Raw genomic sequence first — 12,419 nt, 5'->3', positions numbered from 1 at the left:
GGTTTGTTGATTTTGTTGTTATTAAATTTTTAAAGTTAAAGAAATTATTTTATGGAAAATTTATGCAATTTAGCCAGACAAACTATAAATCATTATTATTGATAGTTTTAAATATTATTTTTTTATGCACAGATATTTTTAACATTATAAAAGATTAAATATTTGAATTATAATCCTTAATAACATAAATAATAGCATTAAAAATATCAATTATTGACCCACGATTATTACCTTAATCAATAATACAGTTTCCCAACTACATTGGGATGGTCTGCGCCACAAATAAACAAAGACTAAAGGCTTTGTTTGCTTCAATGAAAAGAAAGGGGGGGAAATGAAGGTAAGCAGGGATAAAAAAAAAAAGTCATGCGTTTTGTTTGGTTGGAAGATAGGAAAGGAGAAAACTTTCTTATTTGGTTTAGAAGAGGAAGGAAGAAAAACTAATTATAAGTTGGCAAATATATCCTTATTTTTTATTATTTTATTTTTATATTTATATCATAATTATTATTTTTGATTTATGAATATAGAAAAACAAGCTATCTCACATGTATAAAATATTTACATATCTATAAAATATATACATATCATAAAAAAATATTATATCATCATTATCAAATATGCATATCATAAAAAATATATACTTATCATATTATATTAAGAAAAATAGTACAATTATGATAAAAATATTATACCATTATTATCAAATATCATTTAAAAGACTTTTACTAAAAATAATAAACTTGAAATTTAAAAAGAATAGCAGCTGAAAGAGTTAAAAAAAAAATTTACTGAAAAGGATAAACCTAGAATATTTAGAAATTAACATAGATAATTTAGTTAGGATAAAACATAATATTTCTTTCCCTTTCAAAAAAAAAAACCTCAAATTTAGAAGGAAGTACTAAAAGACAAATTTTTTTTTCCTTTTCTCTCCTCCCCTTCATTTTTTTTCTGAACCAAATACAATTTCTTATGTCCTCCCTCTTCTTTTTTTTCTAAACCTCCCAACCAAAGAGTAGGAAAAAGGGAAAAAAAACAATGTATTATTGAGGTGGCGTTGGAAAGCGCGAAAATACAGTGTGGCGTTATATAAAAGGCGGAATGGGACCGCACTTCCTAGGCTCTGCTTCAAAGCTTCCACGCTCAACTCAATCCTTATCTCCTTCCTCTGCTGCTTGCTTCAAACTCGAGTGTGTATGTTTCTCTTCTTCGGCGTTGAAGCTGCCTCCTCCACTTCTTCTTCTTTAATCATGCTTCTCTCTTTATATGTCTCCACCATTCTCATTGCAAATTCATTAGTTTTCTTCTTGATTCTCCCTCATCGATTGGCCAACAAATTCAACATTTGAATCATTTTTGTTGTATAAGATGACTTTTCTCACTCCCTTTGTGCCATTTCTTTTTCTTTCTTCAATTCGCCTTCGGGCATTTGAACTGGGCAGGGCAGGGCCTGGTATTCGCTGATTTCTTTGTGATTTCGTAATTAAAAACATGATATCTGTGCTTTCGAGATTGAATCGGCAGAATGCTACTAGTTTGTTTCTAATTCTCGTTTTAATTTTGTGACGAAGTGGTTCTTATGCCGGAGTTTGTGTTAATTTCAGAATTTCAACGAACCAGTATCAGCAATTGTGAAGGCGGATGGCTACTTCTCCGGTAAGTCAATGAACTTGACCGCTACTTATTACTACATTAATGGCTTATACTGTCTATCAAGCTCAGGCACATGTGGACCTGTGAACTTATATTGTGTCCCATACTTCTGCTCATCTTCTGCTCATCTTCTCCGTGCATCCCACTTGTTCACCCATTTTTCTGTTTATACGGATTGCACAGTTGTGAAGCATCAAGCCCTCCAATTTCTGTGTTCAATTACGTGTATTTCTGCCACTAATATGTCTCGAACAAATGGATTGTATCTTTCTTTAAGCTGTTCTTTAACTCCCAACCGTGCAATAATTCATTATACTAATGGATCTACGTATTTTAGGTCCTCTTTTTATTGATGATTTTCCTTCCCCCTCTTTTGTAACTTTGTTTACTCTCTTGAATATCGGCTTCCCTACCACCTCATGGCCTCTCTTACTTTGGTTCTTATTTCAGACTCACGCTAAACAGAAAATGAAGAGGTTGGAATCAAGAAAATCACATTCCTGGTGGTGGGACAGTCACGTTAGTCCCAAGAATTCAAAGTGGCTTGCAGAAAATCTTGAAGGTGAGCAAATGTGGAAATTATTGGTCATATTGTTTGTTTGTATTCCTTTTTCCGATCGCGATTATGAATCAAATAAAAGAAGAGCAAAGTAAAGCATCAAATGCAGCTTCTGCTCTAAATCTTGGGACATGTCAAATACAGTTTTGGTGGGTGAGTGCTTAGACATCAAAAGCTTCGGGTTCATGATTGATTAGACGTATTCAGACTGGCCTAAATAATGTCAACTAACAAGGGACCCATAATTTTTAAATTAGATATTGTCGGTACACGTTGATTTTTTTCCCCCAATAATTTTTGCTAGGTTCTAATTTTTATTATTCAGGGACAAACCTGGAATTATATATTGCAAGAATGAAGATGTGCTTGATGATCATTTTTCTACTTTTAAATTTTTCAAATCATAATTTATTAGCCTTTTTTTGGCGTTTATTATTTTTAACCAGACCCAGCGATTGAGATTTTGTCAAAGGAAAATGTGAGGAGCCCACTTTGCGCGACATCTACTTGCCCATATCAATAAATCATCTCCATGAGATTTGGACAGTCTAGATTTTATTAATTTATTTTTAAAATTTTAAAGTAAAATTATTTCTTTTTATAGATTAATAATTAAAACATTGATGTTATTTCGCATTCCGCGTTATTGAAGGTGAAAAAATAAAATTATAAAAGAAAGTAATAAGATTTAAGTTGTTCAAATTAGATATGAAGATAACACATGGACCTGACTTCTCTTTACATTTTTCTCCATCAAAATTCATTTAGCTATTTTTAGCCTTCCATATTTCCATTACTTGCACTTAACCCATTTATGTGAATGGGAAGTTTTAGGCACGTGAGGAAATTAACCATCAGTTGATCCTTGAAATACCCACATTTTAACGGGTAAATTGTTGTCCCTAGATTGAAAACGTTTAAAGGCAGTTCCGGGTTAGGATGGTTAATAAGACATGGGTTAATTTACCAGCTCCATTAGTGATTGTTGATGAATATATGTTAAAACCCGTGTGTATTTATATCGTTATGGGGCTCCTTCCTTATGTTGTTCTAACGAAATTTGTTGCTCTTGTGCTGGACTATTATGTGCTTTTTAACGATCAAGGTACTTGGGATCTTTATTCCACAACCTAAAAATGGAAAAGTTAAAACAGGTTCAGATATTAACGTTGGTGTAATTTTAGCATCTTGGTTACCTCTTACCCTTATTTCATTAGAGAAAGAATTCCCCAGAGGAAACATACATATTCCATTATTCAATTTTTCTACTGTTCCATCAAATCTCAATATCAATTTTTCATCAAAATGCCTGTCAAGAAAATGACAAAACGATATTTCACCTCAGAAATGGACAAGAGAGTGAAGAGAATGCTGAAACTGATTGAAGAGGATGCAGATTCATTTGCCAAGAAGGCAGAGATGTATTATCAGAAGAGGCCTGAATTGATTTCTCTTGTCGAGGATTTCTATCGAATGTACCGTTCTCTAGCTGAACGTTATGATCATGTCACGATTGAATTGAGGAAGAACATCCCCTCTGATCTTCAATCCCAAGGCTCAGGTATATCTGACCTTGGTTCTGTTTCTGGGCTGTCTTCTACCATGCCTTCTCCAGGAAGGCCGAGCCATCGTAAATCCAGTAATCGGGCTGCCGGATTTGATGTTTTTCTTGGATCTGGTGGAAATGGTTCTGATGCTGGACACGGTGAAGGATCTGAATCTTCAATGACATCAGATTCTGAGGAGGACTCTGATGATTCTTCCATTCACAATGACTCAGGTTTCCCAGGAAGTATTGATGATTATCATAGGCAAAGCAGGAAAATAATGGAATTGGAAATTGAGGTACGCGACTTGAAAGAAAAAATCTGGCAGCAAGAAGAGGAGAATGCAGAAAAACGGGAAAGAAATGAGAATTGTGAAGAGATTCTTGCCAAGGTTAACGAATATGAACAAGAGCTGGAGAAAGTGAACAAAAAATTAAGGCTTTCAGAAGAAGAAATCTCCGTTCTAAAGATTGAGCTTGACAGATTGAGGTCCCTGGAGCCAGCAGATTTGCAGGCTACTATAGAATTTTCATCAACTCAGGAACATTTAGAACCTCATAATAAGATTAAGTCACCTGAGGAAGAGCTAAGAATCACCAAAGAAACACTTGAAGCTTCAGAAAAGCATATTGCTTCATTAGAATTTGAAACCATAAAATCAGCTCAGAAAATTCAGGAACTGCAGGATCAGCTTGACTCAGCTTCGAAGGACATCGCTGCTTGGAAGACCAAATTCAACACTGAGAAAAAAGAGACCAATGAACTACAAAAAAGACTTGAAAACACAAAACTCGGTCTCTTAGACCAAGATCATGAGATCAGAGATTTAAAAGCAGCCATAGCCGATGCAGAGACAAGGAACGTCAACTCTGAAAAAGCAGAGACGGAGGCACTCAAGGGTGAAATCAAGGAAAGAGAGAAGAACAGGAAAAATCTAAATGCAACTATGAACGCATTAAAATCGGAGAGAGATGATCTCAATGCAGAAGTTGGTAGGCTGAAGATAGAGATAAACAGAAGAGATGATCGGATTGAACAACTGGGTTGGCATTTGAACCAGTTACACATGGAACATGTGAAGCTGTTATCAGGAAGGGAAGACGCACAGAAGCAAGTGAAAGAGCTTAAACAAAGAGGAAAGGAACTAGAGGAAGAGATTGAACGGCACAAAAATGAGATATTACAGGGAGCAGAAGAGAAACGAGAAGCCATAAGGCAGCTTTGCCTTTCACTAGAGCATTACAGAAATGATTATAACAGACTTCGTCAAGATTATGCTGAGCGCAGAAGAGTTTCAGTGTTGGCCTCCTAATACACACATATGTATGTATTTATTTCTTTGTTATGCTTTCAATATGATGTAGATCAGTAAAGGTCATTAAATTGGACTTTTCGGTTGTCTAGTAAACATGATCACGTTTATGTTGCTTGTCTTACTTGAAGGACGTTATATTCCACTATTTTGAAGGGAGAAGACATAGAAGGACGACCAAAATATGAGAATCCCATAATGGTCTCTCAAAACGGCTTAATTCTTGTGAAATCTTTAAAGACTATTCTGGAGCAAACCATTTTTTTGGTGAAATGACCTAATTGCTATGGTGTAATTAAAAAAAGCTTCCTCTACTGCTGGCTTTTTAACTAACATGCGACAAACAGTTTAAACAAAAAAAATACTCAAATTCTGTATGGTGGAAAGTATTTATTGAGATTTTACAAATCGTTCAAACATGGAACAAGTTCAAAATTGTGGGAAACTCATCAAGGTCGAGAATAATTTTAACTTAACTCCTCTTGTCACATTATCTTATCATACCTGATATTTATATTTTTTTAATAAAAAGGCAAAATCATTCATGAGATGAACGATTTCACCATTTCTATACTCTCTCCCCCCATCATCTCTGGCTTCTCCTTCCTTGTCTGACGCTCTTGCGCCTCTCCTTTCCTCCTTCTCTTTTCTCATTCTTCATGTGTTATCTGACCTGCCTCAGTGGTTAGAAATATCATGGCTACCCTCTGCTTTGCACAGTACCATAATAGCAAATAATCTTTTATTGGGTAAATAATATTTCATTAGTTAAAATTAAACCAAAAAAAAAATCAGGAGTAAAATTGTAACTAAGAAATAAGACTAGGTTTAAAATTGCACCTTTACCCTACTTTATTTGAGAAGACCATAAGTTGACAACACCCCTCTCTCCCATGCTCTCTCCTCGTCAATTTCATGGAACAATATTTTAATGGTTGTATTCAATAACATGATCCATCTACTAGCTTCCCAAAACGAAATAACTAGGTATAAGATGAGAGGAAGGAGAAGATGCTTGAGCGGAGATTAAAAGGAAGAGAAAGGAGAAGACGCTGGAGCAAAAAAGGAAGGAGAAGCCGGAGATGAAGGAAGGAAGGAGAGGAGGGAGAGAGCGTAGGAAAAGTGAAATAGTTAACCTCATAAACTTTTTGCTTTTTTTTATTAAAAAAGATATAAATGTCAAATATATGGTCAGATGATATGATGAGAGGAGCTAAGTTAAAATCGTTCTTGACCAAGACCAGTTTTTCACAATTTTGAACTCATTTTTCACCTAAACAATTTTAATTGTAGTATTTTGATAACTGGGTTAAAGTGCAATCCATCCCCCGAGGTTTTTCGTTTGTCATAATTTCAACCCAAACATATTTTGAGGCACAATTTTTGTCACGTCGTATTTTCAAGTGGGGCAATGTTTGACCTATTAGACGGTTTGGCTAAACGGCGTCAAAAAACTCCCACACCGGAAAGAAACTAATTGACACGTCATTCAATAGGAGACACAGCAAATGTATAGGTTGGATGGGTTCATTAAAGGAGATAGATGCCATTTGAAACTCAGTCAAGGGCACACGAAGTGCGAAACATTATCGAGAGAGCAACCACTTTGGGAGACTTTTATGGCAAAGATGATGGAAGAATCTGTGTCATCCCCGATAAGAAAGCATTAGGACGAGAGCGTTGATGCTAAGGGAGGGTGCGGAGTCGTAATACGAAGGGGATAAGAGATACTCTCATTGCGGTTTGGCTGCTCCATGGTGGACTTAATGGAACTTGGGAGAAGATTCTATGGATGCCCTAACTATTGGGAGGTATGTGTGTGTTACATTGTTGGGTTAGTAAAATGGGTAGTAATTTTTTGCGACATTGTGCAGGGGTGATGTGGGTATTTTGCATGGCACGATGAAGATGCAGATGAAAGGTCGAAGGTTGTGATTAATGTGCTTGTGGAACATGTAGATAAACCTTTTAATGGAAATGTGAGAATGTGGACGTGAGAGACTGCGAGGGGAGAAAGTCCAAACGAAGGAAATGGTGTAAGGTGAAATGAAGAAAGTAGAGATGCAACAAGAGAAGGAGCTAGCACTATTGAAGAAGTTGAACACAGTAACGGCAAGTCTAATCATATCATGGGTGTTATTTATTTTGTCGTTTCAAGTCAGTAATGTTGTGGTATTTGTAACGTAACCATGTTGAAGTGAATTGAAATTGCATTTTCGAAATGTATTTTGATGGTTAGATTTGGGAAATGTATTTTGTTTTTTGCTTGTTTATTTGGGATATGTATGAGTTGTTAGAATTTATGTTTTACTAATGACAAATGCATTTTCTAAATTTATAATTTCTAGCAAAACCATGCCAAGAATATTTATTGATTAGTTTTCTCTATTACGTATTTAAGAATTGGTCTTCTCGAGTACGTATTTGAAAAGCTTCCTACGTTGTGCTAAATTACCTTTTTCTAAACTGTTTTTCTCTAATATATATTCAAGAACAGGTCTTCTTGAATACATATTCAAGAACTGGTCTTTGATCCTCTCTAGTACATATTTGAGAAGCTCCCTACGTTTTGCCAAATTATCTGTCTCTAAATTATTTTTTTCTAATATATATTTGAGAACTGGTCTTCTCGAATACATATTCGAGAACTAGTCTTTGGTTTTCTCAAGTACTCATAGTCAACATAACCAAACCATCCAATTAGTCAAACATTGCCCCGCTTGGAAATACAACGTGACAAAAATTGTGTCTTAAAATACATCTAAGTTTAAATTACGACAAATGAAAAACTTTGGGGGGTTGGATTGCACTTTAACCCTTTGATAAATACCTTGCATAGGATTGTTTAGGTGATTGTTTTTTATTAGTTCTAGTTTGTTAGTGAAAAAAGACCCTACTACTAGTTTTTGGCCGCTAAAACTCTATTGTTAGCCACCAAGACTCCCGTGCCGATAGTAATTGGAGACTTTTTTGATATTTTAAGAAAAATAATATCTATTTATTACAAATAACTAATTTAATTATTTTTTTTAATATTTATAAATTAGTTATCTAGTTCTTATATTAAGGACAATAGTTAGTAGTATTTTAGATGAGTCATTTGTATTGAATAGAGAATAAGTTCTATAGTTTATAATTTGTAGCCAGTATGATTTATTATAAATTTTACAATTTATATTAATAAAATGCCAAAAGTGGATTGCAAAAAATGAGTCTGGACTTGGGACTAGCGTAGGCAAAAAAAGATATTGAAAAAATTTATTAAAATATTATTTCTCTGCTTTCTTTTTAAAATTTTGACCTCTAAAAAAAGTGAAGTTCAAATCAACAATATATTTAAAAAGCATTAATAAAAAATGAAATGTCATATCACAAAAAGATATTAAAAACCTATAAGATTATAAAAATATATATATTCCTAAATAAAAGTAACATAATTTAAGATACTATCAGGAAATTTGAAAAATTAGAATTGGAAAAAAAAAAAAAAACTCAACAACAATATCATACTCCCTCCTATCCAAAATGTAAAAAAGTGACAGGATACAATTTACCGTAGATTTCATACTCCTTGTTAAAAGAAGGAGAGAGAATTTTAAATGTAAGAGAGAGAAGAAAGAATTTTTCAATATTTTTTTTTTGCTACGCATCCAATCACATTCTTTGATAAAAATAAAATATGTAACTTTTACCAATTTAAAATGCATTTCTTGTGACAATTTAAAACACATTTTTTGTGACAATTTAAAACACATTTAACCATTCAACTAACATTCTTTGATTAGCAAAAAGGGTTAACTAACATATTATATCATGGATAAGAGAGAGTTGTAAGATAATCTTAATACTCCTTCGATATTAAATATAAAACCCACTTTTATACTATAAAGTAGGTCTTATATTTAGGACTGAAGGAGTATTACGTAATAATATCGCTGGCAATAAAAAAACATTACGTAATAATGTCAACAAAAAAATTTTAAAACATACAATTAAAAGAAGGATTAATTCCTTAATGATGCAGGGACAATCCAGGTTAGCCTAGCTCGATTGGTTTGGCCCATGATTTTTTTTTTCCCCGAACCTGACTTGAAATGTCCAGACTAGACTGAATTTGCTTGACTAATTGAATTATTCAATCTTGATACTAAAAAAACAAAAAAAAAAAAGAATTATTCAATCTTAACCAAACAATCTGTACAGTTAGAAAATGTCCATTTCCTCATAGCTGTGCGTATGTTTTGGAAAATATTAGCTCTCCCTCTAATAAGTTTCTGTATGGTTGGACTATAGAAGGAAGAAATCTTCTGCTTTCTTCATCAATATTAGATGTGTTGTGGTGAACCCATTCAAAATTCTGTCTGGGTAAAATTTTGGGCTTCCTCAACAAAGCACTTATCTCCTACCCCTGCGAAATATAAGGTACTACTCTTCAAGAAATTTACCGAAGGATTCGATGGAAGTTATAAGCTACAGGAAACTTCGTCATTTTTGGCCAAAAAAAAAAGGAAACTTCGTCATTGCCATAACAAGCTGCATCTCCATCCATTCTAATGTCATTGCAGAATATCTTATTGCATTGTTTATTTTTTTTCCGGATTTTCTTTTCATATTTCAGACAATATTTTCTTTTGAACTCTAATGCCCCTCTTCCATAAGTTTATTATGCTGTTTCTTTTTCTTTTATTTGAATTTTTTTATTCATTAAAAAAAAATTCAATCTTAACCAGAAGAACTGCCAAAAAAATAAAACAAAAGAAAAATTCACTACCCCATTAGTAGAAAAAGATGAATAAACAAATATGTTAAAGCTACATTAGGAAAATGAAATTTACGATAAAACTATTTCATTTTCCCCCCTTGTGCATAGAGAAAACAAATTGCAAACACTTCGAATTAAAGAACAAAATTTGACAAAATAAAGTGCGGGATAAATTTGACAAATATGTGCGATAAAACTGACATCAACTTTTGATAAGAAATTGAGACCAACTCCTCATTTTTTGTTGGATTTTGGGTTTTGATCCGCCCTTGATGGGCCGGATTATTTGACCGGGTATAAAGAGAATATACCAGTCAAATATCCAAGCGATATTGTGATATGTTTGACTTGGTCAAATGCCCTGAATCATATCCAATCGGTTACGATATAAATCTGATTAGTTTATAATAAATTAATTAATTTATATTGTATAGATTAAATATATAGATAGTATATATATTTAGAATTAATTGTGATTAATTCTGGATATTAAATTCAAATATCATGATATTATGAGGTAAAGATATATTTATATATCCTATCTCAGATTTTATCTAATGGGCTCAATGGATATTTTTGGCTATTCAAAATACTCCTAACAAAAGCTATAAATAGAGGCTCCCCCCATCAATTCAAATCACTCCAGTAGTTGAGCTTTCCTACTATCTTCTCTCTCTCTCTCTCTCATTTCTTTCTTACAAAGAGGTGCTCTGCTGCGCACTCAAAAGCTCAGACTTTTATAGTCTAGCTTAAACGTGAGCTAAGAAGATTCGACCGACCCGACCCGAGATCCGACCCGGTACGTTTCCAATCCATTCTCTATTCATTCTTATATTGGCATCAGAGCCACAATGATCTTGAGACTTTCAATACATATATATGCATGCATATATTATCCATTTTTTCCCGCTGCTGTTAATATGCCTGTATATCATTCGAATTTGAGAAGCTTGTGATTTAAACTCAAATACACACTCTACCTATATATTTGAAGCTCGAAAACATTACCTGTAATGCCGTGAGGTTCAAAAACGTGATCGAAATCCATTTTTCAAAAGCTCCAACATCGACTGTACGAACCAGTTTCTGGGTCTTTAAAAATGATGTTTTTTTAAAGAATATGAACCCATAGAGTTGTAGAACACAAAAATATAAGTTCATAGACACCTAAAATGTGTAAAACAAAGCACGGAGGTGGAAGATATGGAGGTTCGAAGTCATGACCCGCCGGAGCTCCAGCTGGGTTCAGGTCAACCCGGCTGGAGGTCAGGGACGACCTGACCAGCCCAAAACGGCACCGTTTTGGGCTGGCCAGGACGCAGCGTTTCACTTAAGTGAAATGCTGTGTTTCGGGCCTGTTTGACCCAAATCCTCCATGGAGTCAAGCCAGTAGACCGACCTGACCCCAAAAAAAAAATTTAAATAAATTTTCCAAAAAAAAAGCTTTTTTTTGAAATTTTTATTTTTTTTCTAAGACACACCCACGGGTCCACCCAAGGTCCCTTTAGTCATAAAAAGAACATGTATAGACTCATTAAGGCGTAAGGAATCAAATGGAATGGCTTTGATGACGGTGAGAGGCCGGAAAGGCGGCGCGTGTATGACACGCACCGATCCTGAGAGTAGGCGACCCTCCCCCTATATTTTTTTAAATTTTTTTGGGAATTCTTCTTGGGGGCGTGAGGGCTTATTTTTGGACCCGGTTTGTGTTGGAAATTGTGCCCTAGGGGCCAATCATTGTGCTATGAACATTGTTGATTTATGAATTTATTAATTATGTTATCATATTATTTGCATGTTTACTGTGATGACTATCCTTGGATAACTCATGGTTTATCCTAAATGTCCCTGGTCGGTCATCTATGTGGGAGCAGAGATGAAATAAGACCAGTATGACTTTGAAGATATATAGAGATATAAATCAAAGTCATAGGCACACGCAAGAGTACAAGGTGTTGGACCGACCCGCCATGAGAGAGTGGTACCAATCTTAGACTAATAAAGATGATCAGAGAGTGGTTATCCTTGAACTTCGAGATGAAAGACATAGGGGAAGCAGAATATATCTTAGACGTTAAGATAAGAAGAGATTGTTCTAGAAAATTACTGTCATTGTCACAAAAAGCATACATAGCAAAAGATTCTTGAGCATTTCAATATGAGAGACTGTAAGCCTATGGATACCCTTGTAGTTAAGGGACATAACCTAAGCAAGGAAATGCGTCCTATAAAACAATGCGATATAGAACGCATGAAGAGAGTCCCATACTCAAGTGCCATTGGCAACCTAATATACGCCATCTTGTGTACCAGGCTAGACATATGCTTCGTAATTGGACTTGTGAGCTGATTTCAATCCAATCCAGGAGTAAAACACTGGGAAGCTGTAAAGAGGATTATGAGATATCTAAAAGGAACCATGGACTATGAGTTGTGCTATTAAGGAAACGGCCTTCGTGTTAAGGGTTATTCCCAAGGAACAAAAAACAGGACCGAATACTAAACCGGTTGAGACACTGGGTTAAGGGTTAGTGGGTCAATCGGGGTCAGACCGGAATCAAACTGGTGATAATTAAAATAATA

General features: G+C 34.5%; 1 protein-coding gene across 3 annotated transcripts; it reads left to right on the top strand.

Annotated features, from left to right (window-relative positions):
* The first annotated feature begins 1,179 nt into the window (after positions 1 to 1,179).
* LOC114760011 (protein NETWORKED 4A) lies at positions 1,180 to 5,184 on the top strand. 3 transcript variants are annotated; one of them, XM_028949254.1, is made up of 4 exons: positions 1,180 to 1,197; positions 1,608 to 1,659; positions 2,107 to 2,218; positions 3,561 to 5,184. In XM_028949254.1, the coding sequence occupies exons 2-4, from the start codon at positions 1,645 to 1,647 to the stop codon at positions 5,072 to 5,074; spliced, it is 1,641 nt and encodes a 546-aa protein (XP_028805087.1). In that variant the 5' UTR covers positions 1,180 to 1,197; positions 1,608 to 1,644; the 3' UTR covers positions 5,075 to 5,184. The 3 variants fall into 3 exon arrangements, with proteins under 3 accessions (XP_028805087.1, XP_028805086.1, XP_028805084.1); XM_028949253.1 differs by having other exon boundaries at positions 1,186 to 1,271; XM_028949251.1 differs by having other exon boundaries at positions 1,190 to 1,456.
* The last annotated feature ends 7,235 nt before the right edge of the window (positions 5,185 to 12,419 follow it).

This window comes from Neltuma alba, unplaced genomic scaffold, assembly GCF_004799145.2.
Source record: "Neltuma alba isolate B1F8T4 unplaced genomic scaffold, ASM479914v2 tig00010927_pilon, whole genome shotgun sequence".
Taxonomy (NCBI): domain Eukaryota; kingdom Viridiplantae; phylum Streptophyta; class Magnoliopsida; order Fabales; family Fabaceae; genus Neltuma; species Neltuma alba.
This window is presented reverse-complemented; position numbering and strand designations above follow the sequence as displayed.

Excerpts from the sequence above, each read along its gene's own strand:
- LOC114760011 (XM_028949254.1), top strand. Across the intron at positions 2,219-3,560 it reads GCTTGCAGAAAATCTTGAAG|AAATGGACAAGAGAGTGAAG; the intron begins GTGAGCAAATGT and ends ATTTCACCTCAG.